Below are 14,919 nucleotides of genomic sequence, written 5' to 3' on the forward strand. Positions count from 1 at the left end.
AGGCTTCAGCAGAATAAAGCCCAATTTCCGAAAGGGTCAAACTACCAGTGAGATTTTACCCAGGGCAGGCACCAGCCACTGGGCTTCGTCCTCGTGCATAAACACGTGACATGGGTAGAAAGTCCCCGGCCTGCATTTATGCATTTAGCTGTATCGTTGGTCTAAGTTTAATCTCACAAAGACACTTTAGGAGGCTCCAGGTTTGCTGTGCGTCTTCTCAAACATCCTCCTGACTCAGGGGTGACCAAGGGTTCAAGACACATTTAAAATCATAGCCTTGAATGTCCTCTTCCTAGGAACTTCAAGATACTTAACCAAAAAAAAAAACAAAAAAAAAACAAAAAAAAAAAAAAAAAAAAAAAAAAAAAAAAAAAAACCTAACCCTGCCAGTCTAATAAACAAAAGATAGATGTGTGAATATCATATTATATATTTTAATATTATATATTTAAAAGGTATATTAAGACAATAAGGCTGGGAAGCAGTTAAAAGCATGCATTCATATCTATCAATATCAAGGCTATTACTAAAAACATAGCTCTACATTTCTTATGTACGTACGTGTGTGTGTGTGTGTGTGTGTGTGTGTGTGTGTGTGTGTGTGTGTGTAGGGGTACATGTACATGTGTATAGGCACCACGATTCCAATATAGGTACCAGGTGTGTAGAGGCCAGAGGTTGACACCAAGTGTCTTTTTTGATCCCTCCCCACCTTATTCATGGAGGCAGGGTCTCTTGCTGAGCCCAGAGCTTGCAGATTTGGCTTATCTACCCAGCCAGCTCATCCAGGGGTCCCCCTGTGTCTGCCTCGGGAATGCTGGGATCGAGGGTGGGTAACCAGACCCTCAAGGCCTTTTCATTGGTGCTGATGATCTAAACTCTGGTCCTCATGCTTGACCGAAGGCCCTTTACCTACTGGGACAGACACTGAGATTTACAGATGAAATGAAAGAATGCTGAGCTACTGGAGAGGTAGTGGCAGGGTGCACATAACACAGGAGACAAGGCTGCCTACCCACTGTGTGCTTCTGCTTTGACCAAGGCAGGCTGCCCACTGTGTGCTTCTACTTTGACCAAGGCAGGCTGCCCACTGTGTGCATCTGCTTTGACCAAGGCAGGCTGCCCACTGTGTGCATCTGCTTTGACCAAGGCAGGCTGCCTACTGTGTGCATCTGCTTTGACCAAGGCAGGCTGCCTACTGTGTGCATCTGCTTTGACCAAGGCAGGCTGCCCACTGTGTGCATCTGCTTTGACCAAGGCAGGCTGCCTACTGTGTACTTCTCCTTTAACCAAAGCAGGCTGCCTACTGTGTGCATCTGCTTTAACCAAGGCAGGCTGCCCACTGTGTGCATCTGCTTTGACCAAGGCAGGCTGCCTACTGTGTGCATCTGCTTTGACCAAGGCAGGCTGCCTACTTTGTACTTCTCCTTTAACCAAGGCAGGCTGCCCACTGTGTGCTTCTGCTTTAACCAAGGCAGGCCGCCCACTGTGAGCATCTGCTTTGACCAAGGCAGGTTCTAGGTTCTATAAGGAAAGAAAATCTTTTGAAATTTTATAACAAACTGCTTTTTAAAAAGCCTAATTATACTTAAATAACTGAAATCTCTGCAGCCATTTAAAGCTATGTTCTAAGAAGGCAGGTTGAGAGTGCAGTGTGAACACAGGGCGAACCCACAACACCAAAAGCCAATACTATTTGCTGGTGCCATGACAACATGATCCTGTTCCCTCCTTACTGCTCAATGGATTTCCCAAATGCTCAACAATAAATACTGGTTAGTTATAAGATCAGGGAACTATTAATGTTATTAAAGCAAATAAACAGAACCAAAAAGTAATCGTTACCATTCTCCTCTGATACTGCGTATTCAAACAGACTGTTTAGCTTTGGTAAGACTGGCTTTATGACATGTATCTAAAAACAAAAGCAAAGAATCTCATGAAAAATCACACATTACGCCTTTGAAACCTCAGGGGAGGGCTCCTGCTTACATCACTGTAGTCCTTCTCTTGTAACCATGTCAAAAACAGGTGTCAGGAGCCTGCTTCTCCCAGGTCTGAATCAAAGCACGATCCACGTCTACAAGACTGAGCAGGCAAAGCTGGACACAGCCTAGTCCCCATTTAAGGTACCATGGAGACTTCCACAGGGAATACCCAAACTCAGGCCCTGTGATCCTCAGCTGACCCAGGCAGCAGGCAACAGGCAAGGCTGGAAGGCTAAAACAGGGAAATGCACAGAAGCTTGCCCCTAGTTCCCACTGTTGTCCGGGTCACACATGGGGAGCAGATCAGATTCAGAGCTCCTGCGTCCCTTAGACCATGCTGTGACAACTCAGCTAGAGTGTGACTCACATATTTTGAAATAACTTTAAATCTAGGTTTCTAAAATAAATAAGAAGAGTCTTATGGGTCAACCGACTAAAGCAACCCTAGAAGTGTATTTGAATTTTAAAGACTTCCATTTCCCATCCTGGATCTCTATACACCTAGCACAGAGAGGGGTGTGGTGCTGAGGAGTTATACCTCACCTGACTCCATGGCTCGCTGACTCACGGTCTTGGCTGACCCATGGCCTGCTGCTTACCGACAGAGAATCACCCACAGAAACCCTTACACACAGGAACTTTACAAATGGAGACTCTTACAGCTGAGGAACCTTACACAATGGGAATCTCTAAGAACCCTATAGACAGGGGCCCTTACATACTGAGATTCTTACTGAGAGGGATCTTTACTGACCACGACTCTCTACACTAGGACAGCTGCAAAGCTGTCACCAAGAAACTCACATTTTCAGGAAGTCCTCGGATGGGCCCAGTAATCTACACTTGGTAGCAGGATGGGTGGGCCACCCCCACAACATAACAGTTGGAGAAGATAAATGAGATTAAATTTTGAGCAATCATGTGATTCCACTGAGAGCATTCTTTTATTTCCTGAAATAACTTACATGCTATCTTAAATTGTGTTTATGCCAGAAAACAAAGGAGTTGGCCATGCTTACATAAGCTAACCTTCCCATGAACGCCTGGGAAAGGCCCATGGGCTACCAGATTCACTAAAACAGGAGAGCACGCACCTGGTTTCCTTCTAAAACTTCCATGATCAACATGTAGTTTTCCCAAAACTTTAAAAGCTCGTCTTTTTTCTTCTCAGACCACCAGAATAGGCTCGGACCTAACAGAATTTTAAAAGAGAGAGAGAAAAAAAAAATATCAGTTCTTCTTTTAGCTACTTGGTTAAGTCCTTCATAACAGCAGTTCTTATCTTAATTCTAGTGTTACCGAACAGTGCAATCGATAACCCTGGAGGGAACAGACTTCAAAAGCTTGGGAAAGTCAGAAAGAAATTCTGAATTTAATTTTGGTTTGTTGTTGTTTGCTTTTTTGCTACTCTGAGTTTAAATTTTTGTTTTTGTTTATTTGGGCTAAGAGTGTTTTAAGACAAAAATCTCCCAGGATAGACCAGAAATTGCTATATTGTAGAAGATGACTTTGAACTCCAGACCCTCCTGGCTCTCCTGGGATGACAAGCGTGTACCACCATGCCTGTCTAACCTTGCTTTGTTTGTTTCCTTAAGATTACTGTTGTGGGTGCATGAACATTACTTTCCTCTCCAAGAAGACTCTACAAATAAAGGACTTTGCAGAGGCCAATCCCAACAAAACAGAAACAACAAAAAACAAAAATAATGTAAGAACAAACAAAACTTAAAACTTGAAATTTTGAGCTGACTTTGGGGGGGAAAGAAAGTTTAGTTGACAGGGAAAGCCAAGAAATGATTCGATTTACTTCGAACCCCACCCTCCCAAAACACTGAAATCCTAGGCAGCAAGTCTATGCTTATGACTGGAGCTTATAAGCTGAGCTGAGCCATGGAGGGGTCTGCTCACAGACATCAGAACACAATGCTGTGTAAAATTAAAGGGGTTGTCCCAAAGCAGTCTGAAAACTAAAATCTGATCATAGAAATAAGAAACACAGAGAAAAGACTGGAAACCAAAGAAATTTATCAGTGAGTGAGGGAAACGTCAAAATTCTAGAAAATCTACTGAAGAAGTTTCAAAGGTATGTTGGCTGGGTTTTGTCAACTCGATACAAGCCAACAGTCACCCCGGAAGAGGAAGCCTCCCTCAACTGAGAAACTGCCTCTATCAGATTAGTCTGTAGGCAAGTCTTTGGGGGGCATTTTTCAGACTCATGATTAATGTGGGAAGGCTAAGCTCTCTGTGAGTGGTGCCAACCCTGAGCAGGTGGTCCCAATTGTCAAAGAACGCAGGCTGAGCAAGTCTGTCTTGGTCTGAGGGGCAGAAGGACTTATCCATGCCCCCTGTCCTACAGAACACCAACTGGTGAACAACTCCCCACCTCTGGCTCTCTGAAAATGGCCAAAGCAGATGCCCTTGTCCCCTGCCCTCCCTGGTAGCAAGCTCTGTGAAGGCACAGAAAACCTCTCCTGAAGATGTTAGGATCTGCTGCTTGGGAAAGGCAAGAAACCAACTAACCCACCCCCAAGACAAAGCTGGCTGGTGTGGGCTTCAGATGTGGGGAGGGGGTGTGCCTGTGCAAGGCCTTTCTCCAACCAGTGAGTGCAACAGGCACTGAGAACAGTTGGCTGCTCCAACTCTTTCTCTAGGAGCAAGACAGAAGATACATGTTCCTGGACAGGACACGGAGCCTGCAGGAAACGTTTTAGTCCCCAAGCGCAGACATCAGGTCTAAGATGCCACTGGAGAGACAGCCAACAGAAGCTAAGCCACAAACATACACTGTCAAGGCTCAGCAGCCCCAAACACATCAGGAAAGCGTCAGGTTCTTCAGACTTCACGCCCTGGCAGGAGGCAACTCGAAGCTCACCAGGACTGAATACCAGAGTAAGACATTGCCAGCTCAACCACAAACCAGGTCACTCAACTCAAAGCCACCTGCTAAGAATGTAACAGAAGATAAAGGCCCATCTCTGGGCAGAAATATTTACTAAATCTCTACTTGTCATAAGAAACAAGAAACTGACTCTAGGACCCAAAGATAAAAACAGAAAGTAAAACCAAGCCTCGGACATTCAGTTACTAGACATGTTTACAACTCTTACATCAAGGGACGTAACAGGAAATGTGACCAGTCTAGAAGAACAAATCATCAGATGGGGGAACCTCAAAAGATGAAAGGTGTCTTTTGTTTTTTAAAGTTCAAATTGTGCTTGCCGACAAACCTGACAATCTGGCTGTATCCCTGGGACCTACATGGTAGGAAAAGCATTCCCAGGAGGGTGCCATAGCATGCACACACACAACAAATATAATAAAAAGTTCAAATGGAAATGACAGACATGAAAACACATCAGACATAAAAGATCACCCATGTAAAAAATCTGGCACAGTGGCATGTGCTTGTAATTCCAGCTGAGGTGGCTGAGGCAGGAGAATGGAGATAAAGTAAGAGGATCCCTGGCCAGTGAGTCCAGCTGAATCCTGAGTTCCAGATTGAGAGAGAGAGAGAGAGACAGACAGACAGACAGACAGACACAGAGACCCTGACTCAAAAAATAAAATGGAGAAAGATCAAAGAAAACACCTTCTGTTGACTTCAGGCCTGTGGACTTCAGGACTTCACACACACACACACACACACACGCACACACATATGCACACAGTCTAGCACAGACACCATAGAGACACCATACACGGTCCAGAACACACACAATGCACATACACACATCATATACACAGTCCAGCACATGCACACATAGTCAAGTACACACACCATACAATACCCACATATGCACACACTATACACACAGTCCAGCACACACACACAACCACACCATACACAGTCCAGCACACACAACCACACCATACACAGTCCAGCACACATATACACACACACGACGACTTAAGGGTTAAGTTTAGAAAACACTAGTATTCCTAAAAGGAATGTCAATAAAGTAATATTTAATTCTGTACCTGCAGTTTCAAACATTAACTTGGGTTACAGCACCTTTCTTTCAGTTTGATATGGATGTCCACCTTTTTTCTATCAGGATGTAAAGGCGCGGAGCAGGCTTGGTCTTACAGACAGCATGCTACCGTGTGTGCAGTATTTTAACCTGCACTGGGTCCACTCTTCCCAACGTGCAGGAGGCCTGTGTAGGAGTACCACATGCAAGTGCCACGTCCGCTCAGAATGAGGTGGACGCCCCCTGAAGGCTGGTTTGGGGAACAGAGTGCGGCTGGAGCAAAGAGATAATAAGTAGGTACCAGTCTGGAAAGATGGCTCAGGGGTTAAGAGCACTTGATGCTCTTCTAGAGGACTGGAGTTTGGTTCCCAGCACGCACATCAGTAATTCACAAATGCCTTTAACTCCAGCTCAAGATTTGATGCTCCCCCAAGCATACGCACGTGGTACACATAAACTCACACTGGCACACGCGCGCGCGCGCGCACACACACACACACTTTTTTTTAAGAGAGAGAGACAAGTGGGTAGGTACCCTTTATGTCCTGAGGGCCGCAGGAGCAATCCACCGCCAGCTCTCCAGACACCTGTACAGCCCTCTGCAGCAGGTAGCGCGCGCGCTTGCGCGTGAGCGCGTCCTGCGCGCGGCCCAGCCCCGCCTGTACGGTTCTCCAGAAGCGGTCGCAGAGACGGGCGTCGAGATCCCCGTGACGCTCATGGTTGGGCAGCAGCTTCTCCGCCAGGGCGCTCAGCACCAGCAGCTCTGGCCCAGTGCTACCTTCAGCTCCGGGCCCCGCGGAGCTCAACGCGTCCCACGCCGCCCGCAGAGCGGGTTCTGCGCTCTGTGCCAGCGCAGGCAGCAGGCGCGCTCCCACGGCCGGAGGCGCGTCCCCGGCCAGCGCCAGCTCCACAGACGCGCGTGCCAGGCGACGCAGCAGCGGGGCATCCTCCGGCGCGCGCAGACACGGCGCCACGGCGGCCAGCAGCTCCACGGCCGGCGCGCTCGGCAGTTCGCTCAGCGCGTCTTCGGCCAAAGTGACCGCCAGCTCGGGACCTGCCAGGCGCGCGCACGAGCGCAGCGCGGCACTCGCCGCTCGGAGCACGCGGGACCCCACAGGCCCTCCGCCCTGGGACGCGTGCAGTAAGGGCACCAGGTGGCCCTCGGCCACCTCATGTGCCGCCTTGGCCAGCGCGCCGGCGCCGGCGCCGCGCTCCTCCAGCCGCTGCAGCACCAGGCGCAGAGTCTCTGCCCGCTCCGCACTCGCCTCGCCGCCGCACAGCGCGCCCAGCAACGCGCAGGGCTCCCGACTCTGCGTTAGAAGAGCGTCCGCCAACACCCGCTCCATTTCGCGGGGAGTAAACCTGTGCGCGTGCGCCGGCCACCCTAAGCGCGAGTGCGCGTGCGCGGCGAGAGGTTCCCACCCACACATACCCTGCCTGGCATTGGACCGCTTAAGATTCCTTCCACTTCTTTGGAGTGTGGTGCCTCCTGCCACTCTCTTACAGTTTTTAGTAAAAAGAGTTGCTGCAGACGTTCACTGTAGTGTTACACCAGTTCCAAAGTTCCTGATTGGAAACAGGCCTAGGGCCTAAATTTTCTAGCTGGCCCTAAATTCACATAGTTGTCCTGCAGTCTCCCAGATGGCTGCTTAAAAAAAAAAAAAAAAAAAAAAAAAAAAAAGGTGCGTGTTAAGAGCTACCACAAAGTCTCTAACACAATGGATCCCAAATGCAATCTGGATTTGTTTTGAAAAGATGGCTCAGTAGGAAAAGGGCATGCTAAGAAAGCAATCGAGTTAGGATCCCATGGAGGGGTGGGCAACTGCCATTCTGCCATTCTGCGTGGGGGATACAGATCCCCAGAGTCGCTGATCAGCCAGTATAGCTGAGATCAGTTCCAGGTCCAGTGAGAGAGCCTGTCTCTTAAGAACAAGCTGGAAGCCAGGGTGAGGGTGACACACCTTTAATCCCAGCCCTGGGGAAGCTGAGGCAGGAGGATCACTGGAAATTTGAGGCCAGCCTGGTCTACACTGTGAGTTCCAGGACAGCCAGGACTACAAAGGAGGCCTTGTCTGGGAAAAACAAACAAAACCAAGGTAGAGGGCGATAGAGAAAGACACCACCATTCATCAACCCCTAACACACACACACACACACACACACACACACACACACACACACACACACACACACACGGTTTGCAGCCCCGACCTCACAGTCCAATACAAGCATATTCTCCACACACTGACAAGTCATGAAGTCAGGTGTACATAATTGTCATTATAAGCAAGTATCAGAAGTCTGAGGCAGGAGAGTCACCAATTCAAAGCCTGCCTAGGCTACAAATCAAAGTCAGTTTGGGCTGGGAGACAGGTGGGAGAGATGTTTCCTGGCATGTTTGAGGTCCTGGACTCAAACTGGGAGGTAGGTGTAATGTGATAAATTAAGAATGACTTTGGGTGGGGGGCAATCAGAGGCCACCCACTTAGCAGAACAGGCTGCAGCTGAAAACAAGTTCACCTCAGTGCTCTGAACCCAGGGCCCTAGTTCAAGAATACAGGTTGATCTTCCTACACAGTGCTGGCTGCTGGTTCCCAGGAGCAAATCCAAAATCAGGCTTCCCTGTGGGTCTATATTTCTGACTGTATCCACTGCCAGATTCAGAAGTAGACAAAGAAGACCCCATCTTGGCATGCACGTTGCTGGTCTCACTCCTCACGGAATCCTAAGTTTAACTGAATGCGTGAAATGAATTTTCTTTGTCTTTCTAAACATGAATTCTTCCCTTAGTCAACAAGGGAGACGCAGCCCCCATCTTTAAATACTTTGACATAAAATAGCATGGATATGGTTTTAAAGTTAACTGGTATTTCACAGGAAAGATTTGGTCCCCCTCCCCGTCCCCGTGTTCAGTCATTCTATTCCCCTTTGGCAAAACACATAAAAGATTCCATTTTAAACCCAGTTGGAATATTAGTAAATATCTGTTGCTTACTTCATGAAAGATGCTTATAAATACTGTTTCTCTCAACATAAAAAAGTTACCAATCATAAAAAGCTAAATGTTTTGAGCGAACACTGAACAAATGAAGATATAAAATGATATGCACTTGCAAAGGTGTCTGACAGTTTTAGTCATGTGAGAAATGCACAGTAAATCCAGGAGGACACACCCTTTCCTGCTCCTAAGAAAGATTCAAAACACCTGGCAAGATGGTGCAGGTGATGGAGGTGCCTGGGGCCAATCCAGACATCCTGAGTTGGATCTCATATGGTTGAAGAAGAGAACCAATTTGCTGGAACATTGTAGCACCTACCCCTGTGTACATACACTCAAATAAATAAATGCAATAAACGTGTAAATAACTTAAATAACTTGTATTTTAAAACACCAAATGAGAAGGACCAAGAATGTAGAACTAGGGGACTTGCATTACTGAATGGCAAGGAAATGTTAGGATTGATTTGAAATTCTGTTTCCTATAAAGATGCACTATACCTACTTTATAATGTAGCAAGCACACTCCCCATCCCCCACTCTCTCCACCTCTCCAACACAGGTATTTGAGCTAAATAATATCCAGACTTGTAAGTCTTTGTGGGAAGCTGCTTTTAACAACATTGGTCTTTGCAGCTAAACTGTTACAAGTTAAGCATCTACCAGTAGATGCTGGATACATAAGTAGGCGTTAATAAGACAAGGTTGTGGGGAAGTATAGTGAGCTGATTGCTTATCTCTGCAACAATGTTCACATCCCCAGAAATTGCTCATCTCTGCAACAATGTGTTACATCCCAGGGCTCCACTTGCTGACTTTCAGGGATCAGCACAGGGAGCTTGGTGGGATAGAGACGAGGACTGCAGCCTCCAATAGGGAATACGGACGGTGTTAAGAGTAGGTGCAGGGAGTGTCTAGGGCAGCATTTTAACTGGATCTAGGTATCGATGACACAGCTTAACTCTTGTCAAAATGCCGTGAGCCCCCGAAAGCTGTACGCTTCTTTGTAAATTTTACCTTGGTTTTTAAAAATTACTTCTACTAAAAGAATAAAAGTAAATTGGCCTGGCTGTTTGAACATTTTCACCCACAGTCTTAAGCTCAATAATGAACATGATTTCCAGGCTGGTCAGGAGCTGATTCAGTCAGCCAGTCTGACTCAGTACTAGTTCTCAGTACTATGTGACAAAACACACAGGAACCTACCCCCTCCCCTGACCCCACCCCATTCTACCCTTTACCTCTACCACTGGTACCAGGCTCGAAGTCTCTCCTCTACATGGGTGACATAATTGCTAACTGACCTTCTTTGTCCTTACCTAACTTGCTCTGTTGAATCCATTAAATTCTGGTGCTCCTCTCCCCCTTCTCAGGTGTGCATGTGTGCACACATGTGCATGTACTCTCTTCATACTTGTATGCATGCATGTTTGTGTGTGTTTTTCTGTCCCTACCTGACTCTTTTAATTCTATTGAACTCTGGTGATCCTCCCCATTCTTGTGTGTGCCTGTGCATGTAGGGATATGTGTAAGTGTGCAAATTTGTGTATATAGGGGTGAATGTAGAGGTTAACCTCAAGTGCTGTTCTTCAGGCCCTGTCCACCTTGTTTTTTGAGACAGGGTCTCTTACTAGACTGGAGGTTGCCAAGTAGGCTAGGCTGGCCCGCCAGGGAGCCCCAGAGATCCTCCTCTACCCATATCCCGAGAGCTGGGATTACACTTTCAAACTGATAGCCTATTATTATTTGCACACATATATGTATGTGTGTGCACAGATATATAAATGAAACCCACTGAGTACATTTTTGTTGTTTGCATGTATATGATTTCAGGGATGACCACTTTGTATTAGATAACCAGTTTGGGGGCTCCTGCTCAGGAGAGCCTGATTTCCCCCAAATCCACAGACATTTGTTGCCTGTAGTTCTTTGTCTAGGAGTGAGGGTTCGCCTCTGCCAGCCCTGTCTTTCTTGAACTGCTGTCCTTCTCTAGGGTTCTCTGCCCACCCCCACCCCCCCCACCCCACCCATTTATTTTTTCTGCTTCCCCAGCTCTGCCGCTGCCCTTCTTTCCTTCTGCCCAAGTTTTCAGAGTGGCATTCGCAGATCTTTGATTTTTATTTTTTTTTATTCTGTAAAACTTTTCTGAGTAACTTTGTTAAAACAGTAGTGTTGAGGCTGGGTAGCTAGCTTGGTTGGTAGAACGCTTGTCTAGAAGGCATGAATCCCGTGTTCCATCCCCAGCATCACATGAACAGGAGTGGTGGAACATGTCTATGATCCCCAAACTTGGGGTGGGGGATGTTGGGTAGAGGCAGGAGGACAAGGAGCTCCAGGTTGTCGTCTGCTGCATACTGAATTTGAAGCCAGACTATTTCAAAAACCAAGCTATAGACTTACCATTTACATGGTATAGATTTACCACTTACATGGTATAGACATACCATTTACATGGTAATAATGAACAGTGTGTCTCCCAAGCACTTCTTCCTGAGCACTTCAGAGTACTCCCCACTGTCACATCCTGCCCCCAGTGTTGTCTGTCCTGAGGTCACTCATCCATCATTATCACTGTGCACCTGTTTGGACATGAAGTTTCCCTAAAATGGTTCATATGTTTGTTGAAGGCTTGGTCCCTGGTACCTAGGTTGAGAGAATTCTGGTACAAAGGATGAAGCTGTTGGTGGATTCACAGTCGGATAGCATTATTGTGAGGTGGTGAAAACTCCATCATACTGGAGAAAGACGGTCACCAGAGGTGTGTCTTGGAAGTCTTGTCCCTGTCCTTTCTTCTGATGCCCCCCCTTCTCTCGCCACAAAATAAATAAATAAATAAATAAGCACGATTGTTTTATCACACCTTTCTACCATGATCCCTCTCTTCAGACTCAGAAGCAAGAGTCAACTAAGCATGGAGCCAAACTTCTAAAACTAAATAAGCCCTTTCCCCTCCCTTCTTTCCCCCTCCCCTTCCCCTCTCCTTCTCTTCTCCCCTTCCTTTCCCCCTTTCCCTACCCTTCCCCCTTCCCTTCCTCCTCCTCTTCCTCCTCCTTTACTTTGATAACTCAGGTATTTGTTACGTCAAAGTAAAGTCCTATAAGATGCCATCACTCAAGTCGAAAGTCTGAGAGCAGCAAACTTTTCACTCTCCATCATGTCTTCAATCCATCCATGCAACCTTTCAAATGTCTGTCCTCCATTGAAACCTCAGTCACCTTCAACCTCCCTGAGGTGGTTGAATAGGTATGACCCCCATAGATTCATGTGTTTGAATGCTTGGCCATAGGGAGTGGCACTATGAGGATGCAGGGCCTTACTGGAGGAGGTGTGGCCTTATTGGAGGAGGTGTGGCTTTGTTAGGGGAAGTGTGTCACTGTGGAGGCGGGGCTTTGAGATCTTAAATGCCTTTTCTTTAAAGTGACAAAACGCCTGAGTTAGCAACAAAAAGGAGGAGAAAAAGGAGGAGGGGAGGGAGGAGGAGGGGTAGGGGAGGAGGGGAGGGGCTTATTTAGTTTCAGAGGTTTGGCTCCACATTTTGTGTGAAACAAATCAGGTCTCCCCCTTGGCTGCCTTTGGATCAAGATGTAGAACTCTCAGCTCCTCCAGGTCCTTGTCTGCCTGCATGCTGTCATGTTTCCAGCCATGATGATAATGGACTAAACCTCTAAAATTGTAAGCCAGTTCCAATTAAATGTTAGCCTTCATAAGAGTTGCTGTGGTCATGGTGTCTCTTCACAGCATGGGAACTCTACGTAAGACACTCTCCTTTCTTACTTCCTTTCTTACTGAGCTATCAGCAATAGCTGTCTACCTGACTTACACCCTACTGCTCAATCTGTACTGCTGTCAGGAAGGGGGAAAGCCTTTGAAATGACAAACGTTGAATACCTAGTGTAGTGTAAGGACTTTAAGGTACCCTATGTGCGTTTTCTTAGAAGAGTGAGGCTGGGGAATGACTCAGGGGTCCCAACAGCAGGCATTTTGTCAGCCCCCAAAATTCAAACATCATAGAAAGTGATTGTTTAATTTTAGGAATATCACTATGCCTGCACGCATGGTCTCTGTAACCCAGTGGCCACAGTCAGTTATTTTTTGCATGAAAGAGTAAAAAAAAAAAAAAGTATGGTTGAGACACAGCTTATGTGTTTTTTAAGAGTTGGGGCTGCACAGGTAAAAGCTGCAGCCTCATAAACTTGAGGAACTGTGTTCATCCTCAGAACCCATCGGCAGCCGGGCTAGACTTACCTATAGCTGTCAGGGAGGGGAGGGCGTTGTGGTCCTTTCCATCCTTGCTGTTCTGTGGGGGAGGTCTGGGTCTGGTCTTGTGGATCACTGGTGAGTAGTCCATCTCAGCTGCTTCTGATGAGCTGCTGATGTCGAGGCACCAAACTGGTCTGAGAGGCGCATGGAACTGAAAGCATGCTGGGAAATGCTTTCTAAATGTGTGCATCCGGGGCGCATTTGTGTTCTGGAATGCAGAGCAGTTGTACAATCTAAAACAAAATCAGAAAGAAGGACGAACCTGTTTAGAAGCTGGAGTTTCACTGGACAGAAGGTGGCGCTGTTGACAATGGAGGCCTGTCCTAAACTTTCCACCTGAATGCCCAGTCACAGTTGGGAAGATCACACTGATATCTGATGTCTGCAGCTGGAGGTGGCGCCTTCTTCCTTCTAGAGTCTGAGAAAGGTGAGGTGCTTAGAAAGCTGGGATTGGTTTCTCCAGGTTTCCCCAAAGAGTCACAAGGGTAACATATGTAGATATTAGGATGTACCCACACACAATACACACACAACATGCACACTCACACACACCACACACACACATATGCACATTCACACACACCACACACACACATATACACACACTCACACACACACATCTCACACATACCTCATACACACCACACACACACTGACACATCACACACACCACACACATACACACAATCACACTCACATACCACACACACTCATACCACACACATATACACACACTCACACACACACATCTCACACATACCTCATACACACCACACACGCACATACACACAATCACACACACTCACATACCACACACACCACACACACACCACACACATATACACATATACATCACACACACATACACACACCACACATACACACACATACATGTATTCACATACACCTCATACTCACCACACAAACATACACACAGACACACCACACACATACACACAGTCACACACACACACACACACGGTACATGGTCTGTCTCTCCAGAGAACCCTGGTAAATACACAACAGTTCCCAAACTCTTCAGTGCTGAAAAGTCCATTCACTAGATGCCATGAAGTAAAAAGAGAAAGATGTCGTTGGCAAAAATGTCAAGAAGTTCAGCTTTAAAACACTGGGTTTTTCAATTAGTCAATTGTGATCCTCTAATCATGTCAGTTTTCTCTTATCAGCTAATAACTGATTCCTTTTTTCCTTTCTTTGTTCTCCTCTCCCCTCTCCTTCTCTTCCTTCCCCTCCCCTCTCCTCCCCTCCTCTCTCATCTCTTCTCTTCCTCCTTCTCTTCCTCCACCCTCCTCTTTTTCCCCTACCCTGCCATCTTCTGTGACAGGGTTCCACATAGCCCAGGCTGTCCTCAAACTCACTCTGTAGCTGAGGATGACCTTGAACTTCTGATCATCTTTCCTCTAGCTCCTGAGTGCTGGGGTCACTGGTGTGCACCACCAGGTGCCACATTTGGAGATGGTGTTTCTGAAGGAGTGGGGAAAACCCATTTTGCAAGCCTATTTTGTTATCTAAATGGGCCAGTTAGATAACTGTGAGGCAGCCGATCAAGGCAAATTCATTCTGCATCTCTCCATGGCCCTGTTCCTGTGCACCTTGACTGCAGCAGACAGGCAGTTCCACCCCCAACTCCTACCCTAGACTTCCCCTGTGCCAGCACCTGTCCAGCACCTGCCCACCCTCG

General features: G+C 46.9%; 1 protein-coding gene across 2 annotated transcripts in view; it reads right to left on the minus strand.

Annotated features, from left to right (window-relative positions):
* Tarbp1 (tRNA guanosine 2 -O-methyltransferase TARBP1) overlaps window positions 1-7,334 on the minus strand; it is a 52,120-nt gene extending 44,786 nt beyond the window's left edge. For both annotated transcript variants that reach the window (XM_034522438.2, XM_076916060.1), the window contains exons 1-3: window positions 6,495-7,334; window positions 3,083-3,180; window positions 1,846-1,915 (exon numbers count right to left, since the gene is read on the minus strand). In XM_034522438.2, the coding sequence (XP_034378329.1) occupies window positions 1,846-1,915; window positions 3,083-3,180; window positions 6,495-7,305 (979 nt within the window). In that variant the 5' untranslated portion in view covers window positions 7,306-7,334. The remainder of the gene's footprint in view (window positions 1-1,845; window positions 1,916-3,082; window positions 3,181-6,494) is intronic.
* Between the last annotated feature and the right edge of the window lie 7,585 nt (window positions 7,335-14,919).

Source organism: Arvicanthis niloticus, chromosome 18, assembly GCF_011762505.2.
Source record: "Arvicanthis niloticus isolate mArvNil1 chromosome 18, mArvNil1.pat.X, whole genome shotgun sequence".
NCBI lineage: Eukaryota > Metazoa > Chordata > Mammalia > Rodentia > Muridae > Arvicanthis > Arvicanthis niloticus.